We start from the raw sequence: 24355 nt of genomic DNA on the forward strand, positions 1-24355 counted from the left end.
ACTAGGCTGGTGTTTGCTTGCATTTTTGGAGGAAAAAAATTCAGAAGGTTTCAGCAATTGTTCCTCAAGTATGTGTGTAGTGGGCTATATAATGGGGAGGCTAAGAATCACACAGTGCATTGCTCTAATGGAAACTGGTGTGTCTTCTCAAGTGTTTAAGGATTTTGATAACATTTTAGAATGAGAGGAGAGAGTTAAAATACGTAAGACCTCCCTAATTAGTGTGAAAAGCAGAGGGAAACCAAAAATATTTTTCATTCCTTGACTTTTCTCACGGTACTCCAGAGCACATTTTTTAAAACACATTTTTAAACAAAAATACAGACAATACTGGCATACATTTGCCATGCACACATTTAAAAAAAATGTATCTAGTCACATATGAATAAAAGAGAATGCTAATAATTATACGACAGAAGCACTACTTTAATTACAGAACTTAAATCTGTGCATTTCTCAATGCAGTGTGTACTATATTTTATAATATAGGAATATTCATATCTCAAAGACAACACTATAGATGTAAAAGCTGATGCTGCTTTCTGGTATCAAATCACATCCTATGGAATCAGGCCATGTGATCTACTGCGCAGGAAGTGATTATATACCAGGAAGAAACAGCTGTATAGGATAAGACACATGTAAACCAGTCTTAAACAGGAAGTTCATCTATCTAACAAAACTATAGGACAACAGCACAAGGATGCACTGCTCTGCATGTACCATAAACCTCTCCTTTGACTGATTTTAAAGAAATCTTATATAACAAAAAAAGTGCATAATGAAAAAGTTCCAGTTTAAGAAGTTTTTTTTAATATTTGTATTTGATTAAAAACTTTACCACAGGCACCTGCAATGCAATTTCACAAGAATGCGGGAGGTTCATTCTAGACTTTATATTGCAGCCTCAGCGTTTATTACTGTACAATGTATTGAGAATCACAATGTAATTACTGGGGGATGCTATTTTATAATAATCTGCTAAATATATTTCAGTATTTTAATATTTTTTATATCATTTGTATTTTAAAACTATGCTATTTTCAAAGTGTTTTAACTCATATTTTTGATGCCAAAGAAATACCTGTTTTCCAAAAACCAGACGACTAAATAAACAGATTTTGATAAAAGTGTACTAATTAAGCATTAATGTCAGACGCAGCAGTCATTGCCTGCTGTATAATGGTGATAGTTTATTGCCCGAGATTAAGTCATGTTTCAAGACTCTGAAATCTCATTAGCTTCTGAGAGTATCCACTAGTGGGATAACCTGATCGGCTGAGTTGTTAGGTTTATAATTAAAAAGCATAGAGCATTATACACTTTCTCAATCTTCTTACAGCAAATTGAATACTGCTTCATAAATACTTGTGGTGATAGAAATGAATGAAGAAAGGGAAGGTGGCTATCAAACGTCTTAGCAACTAACCTGTGTCCTCGTGAACTGGTATGCAGACATGAACAGTCTGGATATAAAGAGCTGCTTTTACAGACCATGGCAGAGACTGCTAATCTGAGGTGTAACTCTAAACTCCATTATTTCACTCCCGGCATGACCAGCATATTGAGCTGTGCACTGACCCTCGCTTTCCATTTAGAAGTCAAAGAAATAACAGTCAGTGGGTTAACAGGATTCATGAACTTGAACTTTTCTTTAATGCAAAGTAGAACCCCCTTAATCCAAACCTCTTTTTCTGCTTTGGAGGAGCGACCCCACAAACGTTCCATCAGTCAAACTGCTGGTGTTGCTTTATTAGCATGCCCATTTTGAATAACCTCCCAGAAACATTGTGTTTGGATAGAAGAGGTTCTTCTGTATTACCCATGTCACTTTCAAACTGGGTTTGCATTTATTTTGTTTCCCTCCTGCGATTTCACTAGTTGCATTAGTTATACTGTGTAATAAAACATTCTGCAGAAATGAAAGCTCCTACCCTGATCCCAAACTAATTGGACTGCAATTATCAAAAACCACCCGGAGGAGTTATGCCCCTAGGCGCGCAAGTTGCCCAGTTTGTGGCGTGCTTTATGCACCTGGATATGTATATGTCACCACTAGCATACTAAATTCTCCAGCAAGGGCCATTATATAGCACAGGGCATTAAAAAAATTCCTGAACTGAATTGCACAATATCAAGAGCAAATATTTTCCACATCAGCTGACTTTATACCTGTCCTGGCCCTCCTGCACACTTCAATATAACAGCAATAAACAGACCAGGAGGCAGCACTAGCAAGCAATGAGTTTAATATATATATATATATATATATATATATATATATATATATATATATATATATATATATATATATATATATACAGTAAGCAAAAAACATCCCATGACAGAGGTCTGTCCTCAGTGCTGTATTTTCAGCCTCAGCAAATAGAGTATCTTACCTTTCTATTACCTTTAATTGAAAGGTAAGATACTCTATTCTGGTACCATTTTTCAACTATTTTTAAGAAGATAATTTAAATAATGGAATATTTTACTGTAGTGTTAAACTATCATGAAGATTGACACAAAACTGTACTCAGCATTTGATAGTATTCATTTTTTTTTTAAATTTAAAAAAAAAAAAAAAATGTGAAGATGTATTTGACCAAGTCATGTGTATGTATTTTACATATATAAGTGGGTGGTTGCAGTAACAGGAGCCCAGTTAGCTCTCCCTGTTTACTAAAATGGTGGCTTTTGGGAATGCAATAATAATGAAGCAAAATAGGTCAGGTTCCCGAGCTGCATTCTCAAACAAAAGCCATTCTGTCTGGGAAAAGTAAAGTGAGTGCAAAATAGTTGCAGAAAGAAGGAAAGGGTGATGGTGGCCCCTGAAATCTATTGCTTTGGGCAGACATCTAGTTGACAAAAGGAATTTCAAATGAAGTTCCTGTAAAGAAAAGTACTCAGGCCACTGTACTACAGGCCATGGTACTATAGTATTATTACAGTAAACTCAATACATTTAATGTCAAAAGCTGTTATCTGCAATAATAGTTTTCAAACAATTAATGTTTTCTTATCTTATCAATATTCAGCTACATTTGTTCATAAGTAACCATACTCTCTATTAAAAAAATCACCATGCTAACTAAAACACCTCACGGACATACACAATACAATCTTTAATAAGTCTAATTTGACTAGAATCCTATTTAAAAACAAATAATTAAAATACACATGAATGTATTGCTTGTATTAGTAAAGGAATAGGGTTAAATGGTATTGCCAATTTGGTTACAGTTAAAGTATACATTTGATGAAGACATTTAATATGGAATGATTAAAGGAAAGCTGTCAATGTATCACACCATAAAGACTATGGAACACTCCACTCCGTTTGATCTGTCAAGAGGAACAGAGTTGAGGATCATTATGTACTTGCTGATATAGCCACCGGGAGGTGAAAAGGTTAAAAAAACCTTACTACAGCTCATGTCTATTACAATCAATTTCTGATTGTGTGGCCGTAACTTGGGTACTACAGCCAGATACCCCTGAATTCATGATTTTTGTGAAATTTTATAAATTAATAAAACTTTGTGTCTATGGCAATTTTTGGTCACCCCTGAGCTAGATGGAGTTATCCCAGTCTGAATGCTATAGGTCTACCATTTTAGATACTGAAGTCTCGAGTTTATACACTGATTGTTTATTCACACTTCTATTGTGGTACATGTTCCATTGCAAGATTAACATAATGCAGTGTAATGCATTCTATGCTGAAGGTATGCCTAAAGTGCACACAGCTAAACTAAGGTGCTGATTTGATTAACCTTTACCTTGCCAGATGACTTTTATTTTTGGAACCTTTTTCAGCACCTGGAAATCCCCCCCACTGAAAATCATTCCTAATGTCCCTAAATCTCTGTGCTGTATACTGAAGGTTATATGATGGGAACCACAAAGTCAGTTGCTTTACCATGTGACCAAAAAGGAAGTAATATGATCTTTAGAATAGATTCTAAAACGAGTAACCCTTAAAGGTTTTGAAATTGAAGAGTGGAAAGAATTAGCTAACTCCCTTTGACATTACAAAGACATTTATACACAAAACTAGCCAACGTAACTACTGACCTTCCCAGACAGGTAATGTTCATGGATTGTTGGTACTTGAACTGATAAGTCTTCCTTTCAGTGCATGCACATCAATGGTCTCACTATGCTCTGCGTCTCCACCACAAATGCACCGGTTTTGATCTTCCCCCACATCTAACTGAAGTAATAGCTGGTTTCCTACATGATTAACCAAAAAATGACCTAGCGATTGTGGAGGGTGTGAACCTACCTGCCAAGAAACTGGGGCACATATAGAAGTACTGTACTAGATATAAACTTAGTAAAACAATGCAATGAAATAAAGTGATTTTTAGAAAGATGCTCAACTTTCTTACAAAATTCAGGAAAAGGCACTTTTTGTGATAAACTAAAATGTCAATGATTGCAAAAGCAGGTACTTTCATAAACTATTTTCAGAATCAACGAAGTTCTACTTTGATGAATAGTTGTAGATTGACAAACAAACACAACAAATAAAGAGAGGAATGTCTCAACACCATACCTCAAGTAGTTCTTGAATAACACACAGCCACTCTAAGCTAATATCCAGATGTCCTTAGAACCCATTGGTTGTAATAAATCAAGTAAACATTCAACCAGAATACTGATATATCAGTCATCTTCTTTGCATTATGACTGGCAGGTGGTCATTACTGTACCAACAAGTGAACCTGCTGAACTCTTTTTGAACATAAACACATCCACAAATGATTTTAACTACACAGAAGGCATGAAAGAAAAGTTGAATATGTTGTTGCAAGTCATTTCCAAAGCATTGAAGAATGTGTTATCAGAACTAGCCTTTTAATAAGTGTACCCAAACATATTTGAAACCAACAATAGCAAAGCAAATCAGTAAATATTTTAAAACTTTTCTTTCTGACTTACCCAGGTGGACAAATGCATCCAGAAACACAGTGACCATGTCCGGAGCAGGTGAGGTTCAGAAGATGGCTCTCGCATGTCCTTTCACATGCCACTCCTTTACTCACTGAAGAACTGTCTAAAGAACCACTGCACTTGAAATAGAACTGGCCAGGGGGGCATTTTGTGTCTGCAAAACAGACATACACATAATATTTCATGTGTTTAAACAAGAGAAATATGTATTATATTTAGGTACATTGCAATGTTTAGACACAATTTGGTTTATTATTATTATTATTATTATTATTATTATTATTATTATTATTATTATTATTATTATTATTATTATTATGGTTGTTCTCAATTTGATTCTTCATACATATAATTCATAAGTTTTACTTCATCATTTTGTAGCTGTAGCAACATTAGAAAACATTTTTATTGTCTATTCTGATATGTTTGTGTTACTAACTGCTGGCATTTTAAACATTGCCAGAGATATTGTTCATACATACTGCAAAAAAAAAACACTTACCAAGACTGGGACCTTGGTACATCATTTGACCATCTTTACAAATTCTAGAATGATTAAGAGATTGTTATTTCATAAAATGTTGCTTACCTAGGATGTATTGTACAGTAAATATATAACTACAGAAACTACAATATGCCATGATAAAAGCTTAATAAATTATTGTAAGGCATAATGCCAATTTCTGATTAATTTTTAAAAGGGACAGTTCATATACAATATATAAAGTGTGATTCATAAACTAAAAAAATATTACAGGACATGTCTGAGACAACACATTCCCAGACCACTGGATAGGTGTCAGAGGTCCTGTGGAGTGGCCCCATCACCCTAGGATTCCTATACACTGAAAAACCCAGGAACATTGACAAATCATAGGACAGTTGTGTAGGAATGTGCAAACATCAGACCCTCCATTCTGGAATCAAAGAATGACCATGTGTCATGTCAATGGCTGAGTGGAATTAGAATATGTACCTGACTACATTTTTTTTTTCACAAGGTGCGTTGTTTATAAAAAATATAGTAGGTCTTACTGTGCTCCAGAAGACATCATGATTATATCCCCTGCTGCATATTCTGCTCCCAGGAAATTGCAAGAGCACTCATTTCTGTAAAGATATTTACAATTAATACAACATTAGAAAGGGTGTACAGTTTTTATTTTTATTTATTTTTATGCCTTCCATTAAAACAGCTCGAGCGAAAGCAAAGGATTCTTGGATTTTATAAACAATTCACAGTCGAAGTTAGTGGCTCTGTAGTGAAGAGATTCCTTTTTGCAGTTTTTTAAATTGTATATACTGTAACTAGAAATCACATGTTGATTCTAAACCCATTTCCCTGAAAGGAAAATGGCTTTGTATGTATAAGTTGTTGCAACACATCAGGCTCTGTATTACAAATCCTTTAGTGCTGGTTATCAGATATCTGTGTCATTCACAGGTTCCTGGGGAATGAATGGGTGGTTTCACTACAAATTCCTTAATGTAACTTTAGAACAGAGATACAAAGCTACAGTAACATGCACAATCTCTAAATAAAATATATTGCCCAGCTTTTGGCATCGTACTGTACTGTAACTACTGTACCCAATTTCAAATGAAGTTAAAAAGCAAAAACTGTTAACCCTATTTTATTCCTATCACATTAACCATATACACTGCAAACCATATTCTTAATGTGCTTAGATCCATACCAAGAGTGCCAACTGCAATACTATTAAAAACACACAATTTAACACATGTGTAAGGGTATAGAGCTTTTAACCTCATCTCCTCTCAACGACAAGGGACAGAATCAGTAACAACAGTGCAGTTTCACTTGCTGTAAAAACTAGTGCTGTTTGAAATCCCCAAAAGTAAACAGTTTAAGTGAGGTTCAGGTTCAAAATTGTTTACCCTTTAAATTGTTGAGTCTGCAATGTATAAGTACAGTATGTTACATACTTTTGCACACACTTCTGGGATTTGCTGTTGTAGTAAGTCCCACCAGGGCACACACACCCTTCAACACACTCCTCACCGCAGGCTTCGGACAAGGACAGGGAGCGGCAGTTATTATTGCAGGAGGAGATGCAGGTGCCATATTCCATTGTTTCCTGGCACTGAGCAGCTGCAAAACATTACGTTACTGGTGTATTTTCATATGTAACATTGGTTATTAGAATACTTTGACAGAACTGCTAATGCATTTTTAAATATGGAATTTTTCATAAGCAAAGAATTTTAAAAAATGTTAAGTACAGTACAGGACCAAATAACATTTTATTCCCACTTGTTCTGGAATGGCTGAAGCAAAGCGATGATTATTAAGGCTGAAGCCAACTGCGTCCCATCCCACAATGAAGGAAACAGTAAACTTTTTTACATTTAATATAATCACTTACCACATTCTGATACATGAGCTCTGAAGTCTATAATGACTCCATGCTTTCTGCACTGTCGAGCGTAATGAGCCAGAGCTGCACACAGGCAGGTCTCCCCACATTTACAGGTGTCTGATTTACACTGCTGGTAGAAGGGTGCGGGACTCAGGTACTCGTGGCACGGGGCAAACAGCTCTGTATTTAGGATCTCACACATTTCAGAGGCGTAGGATGCTGTTGAAATAATGCAAATGCAGAGGAAGGTTCAACTTGTAACAAATATGACAACTCACACTGTCTGTCCGGTTATGTGCTTCTCTAACATTAGTAAAGATTTATAAATTAGCTCTCCATGGCTGCCAAATAATTTGGTATGTATTGATAACTACAGTTTTGAAACACATACCACATGGAGAATGCTTACAGGATTATTTATTTATATGTTAATTAAAAGCACCTAATTACTTAAGTATAACCCTAAGTTTTAAATGTCTGGTAGATTTCATCTGAATCGCCGAACAGCAGATGGTTTCTTGTTCCCTCTAAACTGTTTTCTCTACCTGAGGGATGCTAATTGTTGTGTTCTATTTACTTGGTAACTCTCTATCAGTGGACTGGTTCTACAGGATTTGCTTTCCAACACTCACCTGCCTGCTGGTGTATGTCACATGGGTCAAGCTGTGGAATGCTGTGGCCTGGAACACAAGCGGAGGACAGCTTCCAAGAATTACCAAACAGCTGAGGCGTGCTTTCAATCATTCCTGCTGGGGACCTGCAGGAAAGAAGAGGCTGTAGTCACTTACTCTCCTGTAAAACATGTATTAGTAATTGCTTGAGGATGAATTTGTCATATTTAGTGTACTAAACATTTACTAGACTCGTGCATTAAATGGCAATCTCCATAGCAGAAACCCTGAAGTGAAGAATAAAATCCCACCCACTCATTTTCCATTGGTAGTAAAATGGATACCTTTTGGTTTAACATTGAACTTGCCTGTTTTTTAAAAGGGGAAAATTATATTTTCAAGGATACCAAGGTAGATTTGAATAGGGATAAATGTGCAATGCATGTCCCACCTCGAGTCATTTGTTAACCATAGAATCTTTTGGGGAACCACTGCACTTGTTACACAGCTTGCTCAATGAAGTATGTTGAATACATTTGAAAAGCAAATGATCTATTTGGGGATACCAAGATACTTAGTAAACAGGCAAAAATAGTCCCAAACCCCAGCACGTTGTAATGAAAAGTGCATACACTGTACAGTACCATACAAGTTCAGGACCATGTTCAAGAGCAATGCTTACAGAAAATCATCTTGAATGTTTCCATTGAAGGTTCCGCAGAGTCCTACAGTGTCTTCCTTCCAACTTTCATCTACCTCCAGGTAGAGCCTTAACTCTTTCCAGTTGTACTGCAAACGCAATCCATCTTCAGTTTTAACTTGCAAAAACATAGACGAGAGCTCATGGATCTGAAATACAGCTTAAGAAAGAAGAAAGCGAGAGGGATCCCATTTAGATTATATTTATTATATTAAATGTTCTGTATACTGAAAATGTTATGCATGCTTCTAATACTTTTCTTTAATGCGTTTTGTATGGGAGTTACACGTACCGTCTGAATAAGGTGGGGTGATTCGATACAGGTTGGACACATACACCTCTCCTATATTATTCACTGTGATCTGTTTCATTGGATCTTCATCGACAATGATGTTTACTGACTGGATACAGGCTCCATCCAGGTTCTGCAGACATAAATGATAAATTACCAACAGAGTTCTGAATTTATACACCACTGACGCAACACTCACGAAATGTGTTACTTGAGAATTACTGTTAAGGTTTGAAATGTATTGTACCAGACTACTTTAATACTTGAAATACTGAGCCCCTGATAAGCAAGAGCTTGTGAGATGGGGACACCAGAAGAAATAATAACATGGATGTGTGTTATTTCAGTCACGTGGTTATGCAGATGGTCCAATTTCAAACATGCATTGTAAATTTCCATCTTCAATTCCCATCAAACTGAAATGTATTGCTATTTTACTATGGGCTGTTCACAAACAAACCATTGGCATATTTACAGTAAATGTGTACTTTGCCTGTACACTACTAAACTTCACCACTGCATACAGTATTGTATTCTGCTACTGTTTGGAATCAGCCAGTCATCCACAAGATACAGTATAAGAAAAAGGGCTGTGCAAAGATAAATGGAACATGCAATGGATTCTCCATACAAGGAACACTACAAGACATGCAACGAGAACATTGGCATTTTAAAAGACATTTAATTACAACAAGTATATTCACTAAAAACACTTATGTCTGTAACCTGTCTAACTTTAAGGTTGCCTGCTTATCAGTGAAACAATCTCCTGTCTAAATAATGTCTCTTTAGCCTGTTTTACAACCTCCTGAACTTCCCCGCAGAGCTACAACAATCAATTATACTGCGTGTTGTAGGAGTCAACAAGCATACAAAACTTGTCTTTCCCCAAGACTAGCCTTAAGCGAGAGAAATTTAACCTGACAGTAAATCCCTGTACTGATGAATTGTTTCTTTCATAATATTGCCATAGCCGACAATCAGCAGGTGTTCTCACATGAGCTGCTGGTTCTTTCACCAGGCACTTTACATAATTCTTTTTTTTATCCACGACTACTCTCTTCATCTACAACTACAAAGACGCTAAGACTGTCACTCATGACACAGATAAGGTAATCCGAGTCAATTGCTTGTCTGATTCCTTGTCCAGAATGTGTCTGGCATTTTATACTGAATTAATTTGCTGCATGATGAGTTTTACTATCATCAGCTCAGTGGCACTAGAAGATTGCAAGCTTTGTGGCAGACAGGATCACAGCCTTCGTAGCTTTTCACGTTGTATCTGTCAGAGTATTAGGGAGTTTGATCACTACATAAATATAGTTCAGAGGGCCTTTTATCTTCAACTGACACTCATGTTAAAGGTCTGAATCGCTGAATGCTACCTATTGGGTGTAATTACATTATTGTCAAATTCCGAAACATGTTTCCTTATAACTTTGGCTAAAGACATGTATTCTGTTCACAGACTTTCCTGTATCTTATTGTTGGGGAATGCATTATGGCTTAACATAAAACTTGAGTAGCAATTTTTTTTTTTCTGTTCATGCCTTTAAATGACAAAAACAAAAAATAGTAACAACAAAAAAAAAATATTTGTAAATCCCTGTGACAGGGAGACCCTGTCGCTGGTTCTTGGGTGCATGTGTGCCTTTATGGAAGCAGCTGGGACACGCAACAGGAAACGTGTTGCTAAGCAACTAATTGAGCAGGTAGGCTCGCCCGGCGCTGAGCTGATCGGGAGGTCAGGATTGGCTGGGGGGCGTGCCCGGGGAGGCTGCGCAGAGCTCAAATAAGATCAAGGCTACTGCATGGCCATAGCCATACAGACAGGCACTGAGTGAAAGCTTGCTTTGTTGACATCAAGGAAGAGAGTGTCCGCTTCTACACGAAACCCTTCCACTCCAAGACTGTGCTCTTGAAGGTATTGCCTAGCCGAGGCCGTTTAAAAAGGCAGTTTGAAGAGTCTTGAGTCGCCGTGCGAATGCCGGGACTCCGGGAGCCCAGAAGTCGGTCAGTTTAGGAGATGTTGATCCCAAACAGTGTAGAGAGAGTTTATGTAGAGTAGGTTCTTGGAGCGGGACGTTCCTTTTAGTGGGACTAGTGCTTGCCATTTGTGTGGCAAGCTTTTATTTTTAGATTTGTTTGTTTTGTTTTCTTTATTAAATGCGACACTAGGGCTACCATTGCTGGTACCCTAGTGTCAGCACCTCTGAGTGTCTGTGCGGTGTGTCAACACCCACTGCTCTGTGTCTGCCTCAGTATTATTCAGTGACAACCCACACACGTAACAAATCCCCCTGTTACAATCCCTGAAAAGGAAAACGTGCTCACCGCTCCACATGGTGCATTTTGTAGAGAGATGGTAAACTTCCCAGTGCTGCGGCTTTTTGCCAGGATGTACTGGCAGGTAGCTTGGAATGTGTACACACGTCCATCGAATGTCTCAAAGTGAATGTCTCCCGTAACAGAGCATTCTCCTAGGTGAGATATAAGGTTTATTCAGCTTAAATGGATACTTTGATATAAATCTACATTTCTTTCCTTTTCAATATCCTTTTAGCATTGTTTCTACCGAGATCATGATTTACCATACTTACTAATCATTGTAGTAAATATGTTTCAGCCACTTTCAAAAGTAGAATTTCTGAAGTGAGGTGGTTTTAAATATGACTTCTAGGGGTCCATTTCTACTTCACAGAATGTGACTTTGTTGAATGATTTTCCATTTACGAACTCACAGTTTCCACATTTAAAAAGTGGGCAGAAATAACAGGTTCACACCTGTAGTGGTCATTTCTAAAGCTGCTTCTTTTGTAACAAAAAAGATATATATTTATATATATAAATTAGTGCATGTTACCTGGACAGCTATATTCTGTGCAGTTCCAGGATCCACCCATACAAGTACTGAAACAGAATATTAAACATATCCTATTTATTCAATTATGACCCTGCTTGAATTGAGGAGTTCACAAATTGTGGTACAGTACATAGAACAATGTATTATCTTTGAATATACAGTACTGTATATAACATATCAAATCAGCTTGGATTTAAGAAAAAATAGCGTTACTCATCTAGCATTTACAAACATGTAAAGATATTAAGTTATTACTTTAAAAAAAACTCTATAATGAATAAGCACTCAAATGTACAAGATGAATGAAATGTCACTTTTTATAATTCTTAAGCATGTACAATTGAGTCTGAAAAGGACTGACCAGCTGTTGCATTTGTCCTGAACCTCCTGTCCAGGAGAGTAGAGCATTCCATGGTATTCACAAGGGCACTCTGAGGCCTTTACACAGCTTCCATTGTCATAGATCAGATCTACAACAATGAAATCACATAGGAACATAAGAGAATGTACAGACGACAGCAGGCCATTTAGCCCATCTATGCTCGTCTGGTTCCCAGTAGCTGGTTCATCAAACAGTGAAAAAAAACAGATCTCACTCCTACCTGTATTAAGTAATTGACCATACACTGTATTCTTCCATTGAATGAGACTGATATAGTACAATATTTTAATGACAAATGTTATACAAGATCGTAGCTGGATTGGAGACAATCAGATTGAAAAAAACACTGACATTCGTAAGACACTCAAATGCCTGTTAATTATAAACCATATTCAAATTCTTAATAAATGTACTTGTATTGCTTTTGAAGGTCACTGGATTTTTTCAAATATGCATTTAAAGGGTTACGCCATTTGAAACATGATGCTATATATCGGATGCACTAATATTGAGGCTTTACGTAACTAAGGGTTATAACTATAGCCCACTGTAGCCAGCCTAACATTTCAAATTTAATTTAAAAGGTACACATACCTTCCGGACAGTAGCATCCATCCAGGCACTGAAGTTTACTATCGATGCACATTTTATCAGTGTTACAAGAGACAGGACAGCAGGTGATGCACTCCCTGTATATAAACTTGTCATCACATTCCACTGCTGCAGCAAAGACAAAAGCATTGCGAGACGGTCAGTGTTGGCCATCATTATAATTGAGCGAAGCGATATCAAATTGGAGAAGTTGACTGGGTACATACCACACATCGGAATCGCTGCCCTCCAGTCATACAGAGGATGTTCAGCATGGGCACATGCTCTTGCATACTCTGTTAACGCTTGGCACAGCACCTGATTATCAAGCCCAGCTCTTACATGAAAAACAAAATGTTATAATTGCAAGATCATATTCAGATTTTATTCAATCATGTTAGCGTTGAAGTGTTACAATTATGAATGTACTTACATGGCATGCAAATATAAAAACTATCACTAGTGCATTTGTTACCATATATTCTGCTCAAGTGAAGTCAAAATAAGCATTTTCCAGGGACACAGAGTATTCCATTACTTTTTGGAGGGTAGTATACAATACTATACTGTACATAATTTAAGAAATAAGACACCAAGTTGTAAGGAATGCAGTGTTGAGATATTACCACTGATGGGTACGCTTTAAAGCAAGAGGCTTCAAAATAGTACAGCATAGCATTTTACACTACCCCAGGAAGAAACCACTCAGAACATTAATTTAACTTCCTCTGCCTAAATCTAAGGTGTTTGTTGCTAGACAATAAAGATTTATTTCACACATCCTGATTAGCATTAATCTCAGGTAAGATTAGTGCTAAATCAGAGTCTGTGAAAGGAAGCAGTCATAAGATTATTGCATTCCAATAATCTAGTAGTATGATGAGGCCCTTTGTTTCACAAACACTATTTTACAGTATAGTATGTTAGCTGTATTCGTTTTGTTGGTAAATGTTACGGTAGTTCTTGAAGATGCTTACATGCAGAGATCATTTGAACAACTGGCCATAAAAGGAAAGGGGCTCACTAGGTCGTGGCACTCTTTAAATGGAGTTTCAAGCAGCAGGAGACACATCTCCTGCACTTTCTGAAATTAAACAGACATCATATTTAGTAAAAGACCAAAAATGCTGTCAAGAAAAGGTTAGAACTGTTAAATGCCTTTGTCTATCAGTGGTTTAAATATTTTGACCAAGTTATCTTTCTGCTAAGTCTTAGAACACAGATAGTTTTCTCTTTTATTTAAGCAATTCTTCAATAATATATTTAGGTTTTACAGGATTACTATTATATTGAACTGTTTATAATAAGCATTTTTTTACACATTTGCTTTCTAGTACAAACAGTGAGTTATACACACACCTGGCGGGTTTCATAGTTTTGAGTCAAACACGGGGATGGGTAGTTTGCTGGCATACTGGGACAAGAATGCTCATGTGGAACCATTTCCATCCAGCTGTTTCCAAAGATCGCTGTATCGTGAGTGAATAAATCTGAGGAAAAACAAAGTTCAACAGTAAACACAGATGTAACATTTTCGAGAATATTTTCAATCGTCAGTGGATAGCATCAAAATATCAAAAAACAATTGCAGGAGCTGTGGTATCATTGTCTTCCCCAATAATACCACTATTTCCGTTTAAATAATGCAAGATAGTAGGAAGAGGCTTCCTTTGCCTGTGTTTTTTAAATCCTTAAACAGAAACTGACAAGTGCACCAAACGATAGTAAATAAAAGGGATCTCTCACATAGCTTAACCAATTTAACCTGGAATAAAACCACATTCTGACATCCCTAATGGCGCTTCATATTATTTCAATGCAAGGTTTAAAACTGCCTACCATAGCTGGTTTTTAGGTCATCGTGTACATCAGCGTTAAAGCTGCCACACAGTCCACAGGTTCTCCCCACGTACTCTGGGCTCATTTTGATATAGACTGAGGAAGTGCTTCCATCCCAGGCCAGAGTGAATCCATGTTGTAGGGTAACCAAAGTATATTGGGAAATTCTTTCCACTTCCACATCATGGACAACGTGTGGGAGCTCAATACTAAGGTGTACAAATAAGGATAACATTTGTATCAGTGATATGATATGATATGAAATTTTCAATTATAGAATCCTCCAAGCTGCCTACAGTGGGTACCTATTTTCAAGCAAGTGAAAAGGCAAATTTTCAGACAGGGATCAAAGAATTGTATTGCTCTGAGTAGATTCTTACAAGTTTTATACCTTTTAAATGACTTTGTTCCTATCTGCCTTGTTCTTGTTTCAAAATAGGCATCAAAGTGTATTTAGTGTGTTTTACTTATATGATACTTATTTAAAACAAAACAATATCCAGAGTTTTGATTTGTGATTTATTTATGTTACATTTAGAGATAATATCAGTGAAGAGAAATTAATTTGAATTAGAACGTTTAAGACTGTTTTCTTATCTGTTACAAGAAAAAAGCAACATTTTCAAACAGTTACCTTTGTCCATTATAGGTAACATTATACCGATTTAACTTGAGTTCTGCTTCCACCGGAAAAAACAAGCTCACAGAGCGACTGCAGGAATATGCTGAGGAATGACATTCTGGATCGTTATGAACCTACAAGATACAATCAAATCAAAGAAGATACTTATTTATGCCATCAGTAGTTTATGTAAGCAATAACACACGACAGGGCAATAACTCTTGAACCAAATGTACTGTAATTGAAAATTCAAGTGCCTATCTGTGACTCGTAGTAATTAACAATTTAACTGCAGTTACTGAGATCTATTAAATATTTTGTATAGATTTACAGTAGAAAATGTTACAACACATTTGAAATGTTATTAATACTGCTGTTGGTTTTCAAAGTGATTATGAAGGATTGTGCGCATACAGTGCCCTATAGCCTTTATGAACGCATTACGGATTCTACATAACGTCCGATTCGAAAAAGCGTTACGCATCTTCTTTACATTTGTTTCACATTTTAAACCGTCACGGTTCGTAAAAACACTGATTTGTTATTCTTGAAAAGGCTTTTAAAACATTTCTTGCTCTTTGGTTGCATAGAAATAGGGGCTTTTAGATTTGCTCTGAACAATAGTCCATTTTGGTTTAGATGTGATAGCCTGCTGGGCAGGTAATTATGGAATTAAACTGTAATTGACATAAATGACTGTAGTAGATTCAATAATCTGCAGAATAAATATTTTCCTGGGGGCTCAAGCAAAATAATTCCCATTAGATAAGTTGGCAAAGAAAAAGCCCAGTAAAAGGAGCCCCTATGTATAAAACATTTAAATGAGAACGAAAAAAAAAGATCTGGAGGAATAAGCTACCTCTCTATCAAATACCATCAGGGGGAAGCCTATAAAAACAGATTTCCCACACAATATGAATTCACCAGGCGGCTCAGCTGATCTGAGAAAATTCTGGATGACATTAACTTGCAAAATTGTTTGACCAAAAATAAAAATGGCAAAAGGCTGTAGAATGGCCTTAAAATCAGTTTGGTGTTGTAGTGCTGTGCCACATTACCAATGCAAACTGAACTACTAAGAAAAGTCATAAAGAACAAAGGAAATCATTGATCGGCAAGCACTAACCAACAGTGATCCTCAGACTTGCAACAGTCCAGGCAAGTAATGTTTTTTTTTTTTTTTAAATCTCATTATTATTATTATTATTATTATTATTATTATTATTATTATTATTATTATTATTATTATTATTAAGGCTATATTTGACATTTGTTTTTAGCCGACTCGTATTGTCTTTGTTTATGATGTCCTGGGTTTACATTTAAAAGGTGGGTGTACAAAAAAGTTCATAGATTTTTCTGTGGCTTGCGTATACCCATCACTGGAGATCCAGACCAATGACTTCAAGAGCCTGGATGGTCATAGCCCCCCCCACCCCAGAGTGCTAGCACCTGCAAACCATTGGTCAGACTACAGCTATGGACAAAAGTTTGGCATCACCTTATAGAATAAATGAATTTTGCTTCATAAAGTGGAATGAGACCTGCTGAATAATGTTACGTTAACATATTGAATTACATACTGCTTTGTAGTTTTCCATATACTTAACAAAAAACTGACAAATTGAAAAATGTGACATTTTGAAATACTGAAATACTGTACTACTATTACGGCTTCCAGTAGAGTTTTGTGAGATCATGTTGTAGTTTCTTTGATTACATGATGTTAAATAAAATACCTAATTTATGTTCATATAGTTTTTTTTTTTAAATGATGTCTCAATCCTAAAATTCTAGGTGATGCAAAACTTTTGGCCACAGCTGTAGAAGGGGAGTTTGTATTTCTGCCTTGTAAATAAAAAAAAAATAATACAACAGGCCTTAATCCAATGTATATGCACAGTAATTACATCAGTAATAATATATAGTTAATTAGGGTAATTAAAGACTATTTTTCAACCATTTATATCATGAAATACTGCGTTATACACTATTTTGTATATGCAAAAGTTATTATTCAATTTATACATCAATGAACTTTTCAAGTGTGCAATGTATTTTTTTTATTTCTGATGCATTTTAGGTTTTTTATTCTTTCGATGACAAAAGATGGAAAAAAAGCAGCAACATCAAAAAACAAACAAAAGGCTGCTTACATATAATGTAGAATCATACTCAATGATACGCTTCTCATAAATTAAATTGTCATCTAGTTGTTCTTTTGGTACATAAGTAAAGGTACAAACATTATTGGAACTGAGGGCAATACAATAGAATACAAATAAAAAAAAACATTAGTTACCTGTATCACAAAGCTAGGCTCTGTCTCCTCACCACACTCTCTAACAAGAGTGTACGTGCACTTTCCAGGGAAGTAATAATAAAGTCCATCAAATGTTTCGTAATTATATTGTCCCCACGTCCGACAGATCATGTCTCTTTCGTAACCTAGGTTGGGAACTAAAACAAAAGTGCAGCAATCATCACTTTCAAATAATTATTTCTACCCTTGTCATTATAAAAATCAGTCGAGCAAACCACAAACATGCACATAAAGTCAGCTTTTCTCATGCAGAAAACTAGGCCCTGTTGTCATTAGTCACAGATACTGTATTAATATTGCTAAAACCTGTTTGGCACCGATCTCCTGTGGCTTGATATTGGCTGCAGTTGCATGAGTCTGGGTGTACACATTCACCACCATTCAGACAAGGAAAGGAACAGGCTTCTGCAATACACACAATAAATAAAAATTATGATCACAATGTTTAGGATGCAGTCTAAGAATCCACAGGTTAATATACATAACATGTATATATTGTACAGTAAAGGCAAGAAAAATATAAGGAAAGCAACATCTACTTTTACTACTCTTCATGTCTATGTTCAAAAACTGTAAAACCTAGTCCTCAAGTTCCCCCAGCAGTCCAGATTTTTGTTTAGCCAGTGCCTTTAATAATTGTACTGTAGCCTGTAGCCGAGGCACATGAAAGCCAGGAGTGCGGTTTTATATGTGCACGTGACATACTGTAAAGTAGCATTAAAAAAGTAGTTTCTGGTTCCAACAAAAGCCTGGAGGATTAGATATGCCTAGTTGCTGTAACATGATGTGTATGCTTATTCTCCAAAATGGTTAAAAGTCAGAATTTGTATGTATTCTTCCATTTATAGTCTTTCATTCCTTCTTTAGCATTTCCTTACACGTCAGCGATACCCATGGGTAAAGTTAAGCTTCAGTGGCTGCAGTTGCCATTAGTCGCTTATCTGAGCTTGGAAACATATGGCAGGCAGTGAAGATTCACATCACTGCATTGCATTTCACTCGCCTTGAATGTAACCATGAATGCCCCCATAACAATACGAAGCCCCTCTGCCTGCTGTTTATCTGTCTGTGAGATCTGAAAGTTCTCCACCCTATATTTCTGCATGGGTGAAAAAGCACACTCTTTGACTGTGATGTTGACCAAAACCTTCATCTGATCGAAAAACAAAAAACTCTAAATAGGGATGAATTAAAGTGAATTAAATACTGTTAGACCTATTCAGTTGCTTATGAAAAAAATGTTGAGGGCATAATCACTACAACAATTACACAACAACTACTTGTAAGTACAAGTACATGTTTTACCAATTAATTGTGAGAAATATAAGTGGGGAAGGATTTTTCTTTCTAGAATACCATATCAGTGACTTACTGTTTTCTGCCTGATAATAAGCTAATCACTGATCACAATACTATACATTGTGTTTAGAGCTATAGAAAACAGCAAGGTCAGCAAGTGAATTGCAAAGTGTTTCTTTCACTGAGTAATGAATGTAAACTGTCTGCCGATATTGCCATCCAAATATACTGGCAGATCCAGATACTGTACCCGTATACCTCTAATTGCATTTGTATTGTTTTAGTAAGCTGACAATACAACAAAATAAAAGTAATTTAAAGAAGTTGGAAGAACTGCAGACACATGTGCCAGTACGTCACTTACAGGTCTATGTGTGTGTAATATATATATATATATATATATATATATATATATATATATTACACACACACTACAGAAGATGTAAAAAGATCACTATAAATGTAATTTAAACATAACAAATATCCCTATACTTACCATAAACTGAATGCAATAATGGATGAAGAGCTTCCACTGAATGTGATGTTGTAGCGGATACTGTGGCAGCAGTTAAACTTGATTTCTGTAGTAAACATTGTATACATAAATTAGATTGAGTTATGACACAATGTAGATTCTCTTGCCATATCAGCCTTCGCTTGCTACATTAACCTCACAACTCACAAATGAAACACTCTGCTTCATATATGAAAATAATAAAGTCATTAAAATGGACACCTTGCTTGGTATAGCGTGGGTATTAAATAGCATTAGGGGTGTAGAGAACAAGAGATTAAACACGTCTAGCGCTCCCGGGTTTAAAATAGTATGCAGGTAGTTATGAAAAGTCCTATAAATACTAGGAAAAAGTTTAAGAAAGTGATCCAGCACAACCTCTAAGCTGTTGAAACTGAATCTGCAACATTTAATTAATTATGTTAAAGCTTCTTGACTTTAATCAAACCATTGAATTCCTCTGCTGGTTAGAAAATAAACCTGACTTCTCAAGTAACAGATTAATAAAGAAGCCTATTTAACCAAATATATATATATATATATATATATATATATATATATATATATATATATATATTGAAACGACTTGCTAAAGCTTAATTCACAGTTCTTAGCAGGTCTGAAGCAGTTAAGGGGTCCCAGGCACTGTGTATATGTGGATTATAACTCCTCCACCCAGGTAAGATCATAGGGCATAGGGTCATAGGGTTACGGGGTTAAGTGTGATCCTGGGGTACATGTGATCACTACTTAAAACAGTTCTTGGAAAATGTAATTCGGAGCTGAATGAAAGAATGAAAAAAAAAAGTTTCTAAAATCCACACTGATTTCTTTGAATAATTTATTTTCTAAAGCTCTATATCATAAATTAACATATACAGCTCTGGAAAAAATTAAGAGACCACTGCAAAATTATCAGTTTCTCTGGTTTTACTATTTATAGGTATGTGTTTGGGTAAAATGAACATTTTTGTTTTATTCTATAAACTACTGACAACATTTCTCCCAAATTCCAAATAAAAATATTGTCATTTAGAGCATTTATTTGCAGGAAATGACAACTGGTCAAAATAACAAAAAAGATGCAGTGTTGTCAGACCTCGAATAATGCAAAGAAATAAGTTCATATTCATTTTTAAACAACACAATACTAATGTTTTAACTTAGGAAGAGTTCAGAAATCAATATTTGGTGGAATAACCCTGATTTTCAAGCACAGCTTGCATGCGTCTTGGCATGTTCTCCACCAGTCTTTCACATTGATGTTGGGTGACTTTATGCCACTCCTGGCGCAAAAATTCAAGCAGATCGGCTTTGTTTGATGGCTTGTGACCATCCATCTTCCTCTTGATCACATTCCAGAGGTTTTCAATGGGGTTCAGGTCTGGAGATTGGGCTGGCCATGACAGGGTCTTGATCTGGTGGTCCTCCATCCACACCTTGATTGACCTGGCTGTGTGGCATGGAGCATTGTCCTGCTGGAAAAACCAATCCTCACAGTTGGGAAACATTGTCAGAGCAGAAGGAAGCAAGTTTTCTTCCAGGACAACCTTGTACTTGGCTTGATTCATGCGTCCTTCACAAAGACAAATCTGCCCGATTCCAGCCTTGCTGAAGCACCCCCTGGTGGTCCTCCATCCACACCTTGATTGACCTGGCTGTGTGGCATGGAGCATTGTCCTGCTGGAAAAACCAACCCTCAGAGTTGGGGAACATTGTCAGACCAGAAGGAAGCAAGTTTTCTTCCAGGAAAACCTTGTACTTGGTTTGATTCATGCGTCCTTCACAAAGACAAATCTGCCCGATTCCAGCCTTGCTGAAGCACCCCCAGATGAGTCAAATTTTCAGCTTTGCCCAACACCTGGTCGTCTAATGGTTAGACGGAGACCTGGAGAGGCCTACAAGCCACAGTGTCTCGCAACCACTGTGAAATGTGGTGGAGGATCGGTGATGATCTGGGGGTGCTTCAGCAAGGCTGGAATCGGGCAGCTTTGGCATGAATCAAGCCAAGTACAAGGTTGTCCTGGAAGAAAACTTGCTTCCTTCTGCTCTGACAATGTTCCCCAACTGTGAGGATTGGTTTTTCCAGCAGGACAATGCTCCATGCCACACAGCCAGGTCAATCAAGGTGTGGATGGAGGACCACCAGATCAAGACCCTGTCATGGCCAGCCCAATCTCCAGACCTGAACCCCATTGAAAACCTCTGGAATGTGATCAAGAGGAAGATGGATGGTCACAAGCCATCAAACAAAGCCGATCTGCTTGAATTTTTGCACCAGGAGTGGCATAAAGTCACCCAACATCAATGTGAAAGACTGGTGGAGAGCATGCCAAGACGCATGCAAGCTGTGCTTGAAAATCAGGGTTATTCCACCAAATATTGATTTCTGAACTCTTCCTAAGTTAAAACATTAGTATTGTGTTGTTTAAAAATGAATATGAACTTATTTTCTTTGCATTATTCGAGGTCTGACAACACTGCATCTTTTTTGTTATTTTGACCAGTTGTCATTTTCTGCAAATAAATGCTCTAAATGACAATATTTTTATTTGGAATTTGGGAGAAATGTTGTCAGTAGTTTATAGAATAAAACAAAAATGTTCATTTTACCCAAACACATACCTATAAATAGTAAAACCAGAGAAACTGATAATTTTGCAGTGGTCTCTTAATTTTTTCCAGAGCTGTATACAAGTTGGGAATTAGTGAAGGGTCTTTTCTGTATAAGTGGCATAATTAGTCGTGAATTATCACACCACAAGCTGTATAGAAGAAGTTTATAATATCTTTAGAAAAATGAAACTAGATAGATCGATAAACCAACATTTATCATTAGAACTGCATGCTCATCGTTTGTTCACAGAAATGAGTTTGGCATTCTCTGGGGTGATTCATCTTTGCCAGCCCCAAAATAAAAATCACATCCCCCTCTTGGCCTGGGGGTCAGTTTTAAAGGGTAGTGGGCCATGGTGACTGTGTAAGCACTAAACTCTCAGGTCATTTCAGATGCTTTTTATCTCATCTTGCCCCAGGGAGCCACATCAACCTCACAACTCCCAAATGAAACAATTTGCTTGTCATGAATAGAATGAATGTCACATTTTCATCATACTGGAGAACAGCTCGGTCATACTATACTCATATTCCTTTATATTAATAATGAAACAAATATGTACAAAAGGTGTCAAATTGCAGGTCAGAATCCTTTCCCAGGGTTCCACATCACTTTATAAATAGACAAGCAAATGAACACATCCAAAAAAAACCACAATAGTTATTTTTTGTATATGAATACACAAGACAAAAACAAAAAGACTTTATTGTTTTTTGTTACCATCTTGTAAACAAGAATACTTCTTTTTTATGCAAATCTTAAATAATTCCATGTGTCTTGCAAATTGAGAACACAAATGTACCAATAGCAGGTATCTTAAAGTACATCAACATTAGGAAATTGTTCCATTCTGCAACATTTACATTTCATTTTTTTATATATTTTAAAAGATTATTTTGAAATCTAAATGAGGCAGATTTTTTTTAATAATATGTACCAACAGGGTAGGATAGGGATGAAATTCCATAAAAATGTATTGCACTTTGTCTTGAGTTATACAAATATATACCTAGGAGAAACAATTGTACTAAATTGTTCTTTAAAAAAAAAACTCTTGTAAGTACTGCGTTATAAATGGTGCAGACTATATGAAGAATTATTTCCAGTAAATATGTAAGACATTAGTTAGATTGTAAATATATGTATCGCTCCTAGAAAACATGCATGACTCCTTTTACCTTTTGTACAGATAAAAAAAAAGACAAATCCAATCTTGAATCTATTGTGTGTGTTTTTTTCATAACTTTTTAATTGTAGTATTCCATGGTGATGCAGCAAAGAGCTTGTGTTATTGCAACCCATTAAACACAAGTTAACTTGTCATGTACTTAATTCATTTAACGTTTACTCAAAAAGAGTATGTTACAAATCAGTAATTCTGAGTTCCTACCTGCTCTCCTTGGGAACTAGTATCCCATTTCTGTATTATTATACTGCTGCTTCTGCTAGTGAGAGAGAGAGAGAGAGAGAGAGAGAGAGAGAGAGAGAGAGAGAGAGAGAGAGAGAGAGAACAAGGCTGGGTTTGTTCTGTACAGGTGATCTGTACTTTCATTGGTCATGCATAGCACATACTACACCAGAAACAAAGAAATGCACCTGAGATATCACCAGAACTAATGCAACACAAATATTTTTTTCTTCTTAATTAGTATTTTAATTTCTTCAATTAAAATACTAATATATATATATATATATATATATATATATATATATATATATATATATATATATATATATATATATATTAACTGATGCACCAAATACATGTAACATTAGTTGGTACCTTATACAAGTTTTCTTTAAGCCATAATAATAATAATAATAATAATAATAATAATAATAATAATAATAATAATAATAATAATAATAATAAGAGGTACATTTCTAAGGTTTAAGTTATATTAAAAGTCAGCTGTTAAATCACGTTTTGCTCACATGTAGATTTTCTTAATTGATGGTGTAATACAGAAATAATAATTTTATATGACAAATGCACGTTTAAAATAGATTAGTGTTACTTACTTATGTTGCACATCCCCATTAGGTAAAAGCACACTCTCTACACTCCATGAAGTAAGTGCTGTGAAAGTAAAATATATATCGGCAATGCATTAAATCCTTCTATTCATCAACAATTTAAACTTTAAATAATGTTGTATACAAAATTTTAATAAAAATAAAATAACATTAATACCTGCTAATCACTTGTAATGCATTGATTTATAGTAAAGGTGGAAATTGCTTTTAAACTCACCTTGATATATTAAAATACAACAAAATAATAAAAAATACACATTTCGTTTAATGTTGGAATTTAATTTAGAATCCATCCGTGATTCATATAATCCAGTTGTTTGTGGAA

General features: G+C 35.9%; 1 protein-coding gene across 1 annotated transcript in view; it reads right to left on the minus strand.

Moving 5' to 3' along the window:
- LOC117434516 (otogelin-like) overlaps positions 1-24355 on the minus strand; it is a 57234-nt gene extending 32879 nt beyond the window's left edge. Inside the window, exons 1-23 of the mRNA XM_059002779.1 lie at positions 24248-24355; positions 24016-24073; positions 23384-23438; positions 19359-19443; positions 17870-17968; positions 17543-17700; positions 15253-15374; positions 14619-14827; positions 14139-14269; positions 13757-13863; positions 13007-13116; positions 12783-12908; positions 12168-12276; positions 11807-11853; positions 11278-11423; positions 8944-9076; positions 8634-8811; positions 7973-8097; positions 7347-7559; positions 6907-7072; positions 5995-6069; positions 5462-5505; positions 4948-5113 (exon numbers count right to left, since the gene is read on the minus strand). Of these exons, the coding sequence (XP_058858762.1) occupies positions 4948-5113; positions 5462-5505; positions 5995-6069; positions 6907-7072; positions 7347-7559; positions 7973-8097; positions 8634-8811; positions 8944-9076; positions 11278-11423; positions 11807-11853; positions 12168-12276; positions 12783-12908; positions 13007-13116; positions 13757-13863; positions 14139-14269; positions 14619-14827; positions 15253-15374; positions 17543-17700; positions 17870-17968; positions 19359-19443; positions 23384-23438; positions 24016-24073; positions 24248-24323 (2738 nt within the window). The 5' untranslated portion in view covers positions 24324-24355. The remainder of the gene's footprint in view (positions 1-4947; positions 5114-5461; positions 5506-5994; positions 6070-6906; positions 7073-7346; positions 7560-7972; positions 8098-8633; positions 8812-8943; positions 9077-11277; positions 11424-11806; positions 11854-12167; positions 12277-12782; positions 12909-13006; positions 13117-13756; positions 13864-14138; positions 14270-14618; positions 14828-15252; positions 15375-17542; positions 17701-17869; positions 17969-19358; positions 19444-23383; positions 23439-24015; positions 24074-24247) is intronic.

The sequence above is a fragment of the Acipenser ruthenus genome, chromosome 28 (assembly GCF_902713425.1).
Source record: "Acipenser ruthenus chromosome 28, fAciRut3.2 maternal haplotype, whole genome shotgun sequence".
NCBI classification, from domain to species: domain Eukaryota; kingdom Metazoa; phylum Chordata; class Actinopteri; order Acipenseriformes; family Acipenseridae; genus Acipenser; species Acipenser ruthenus.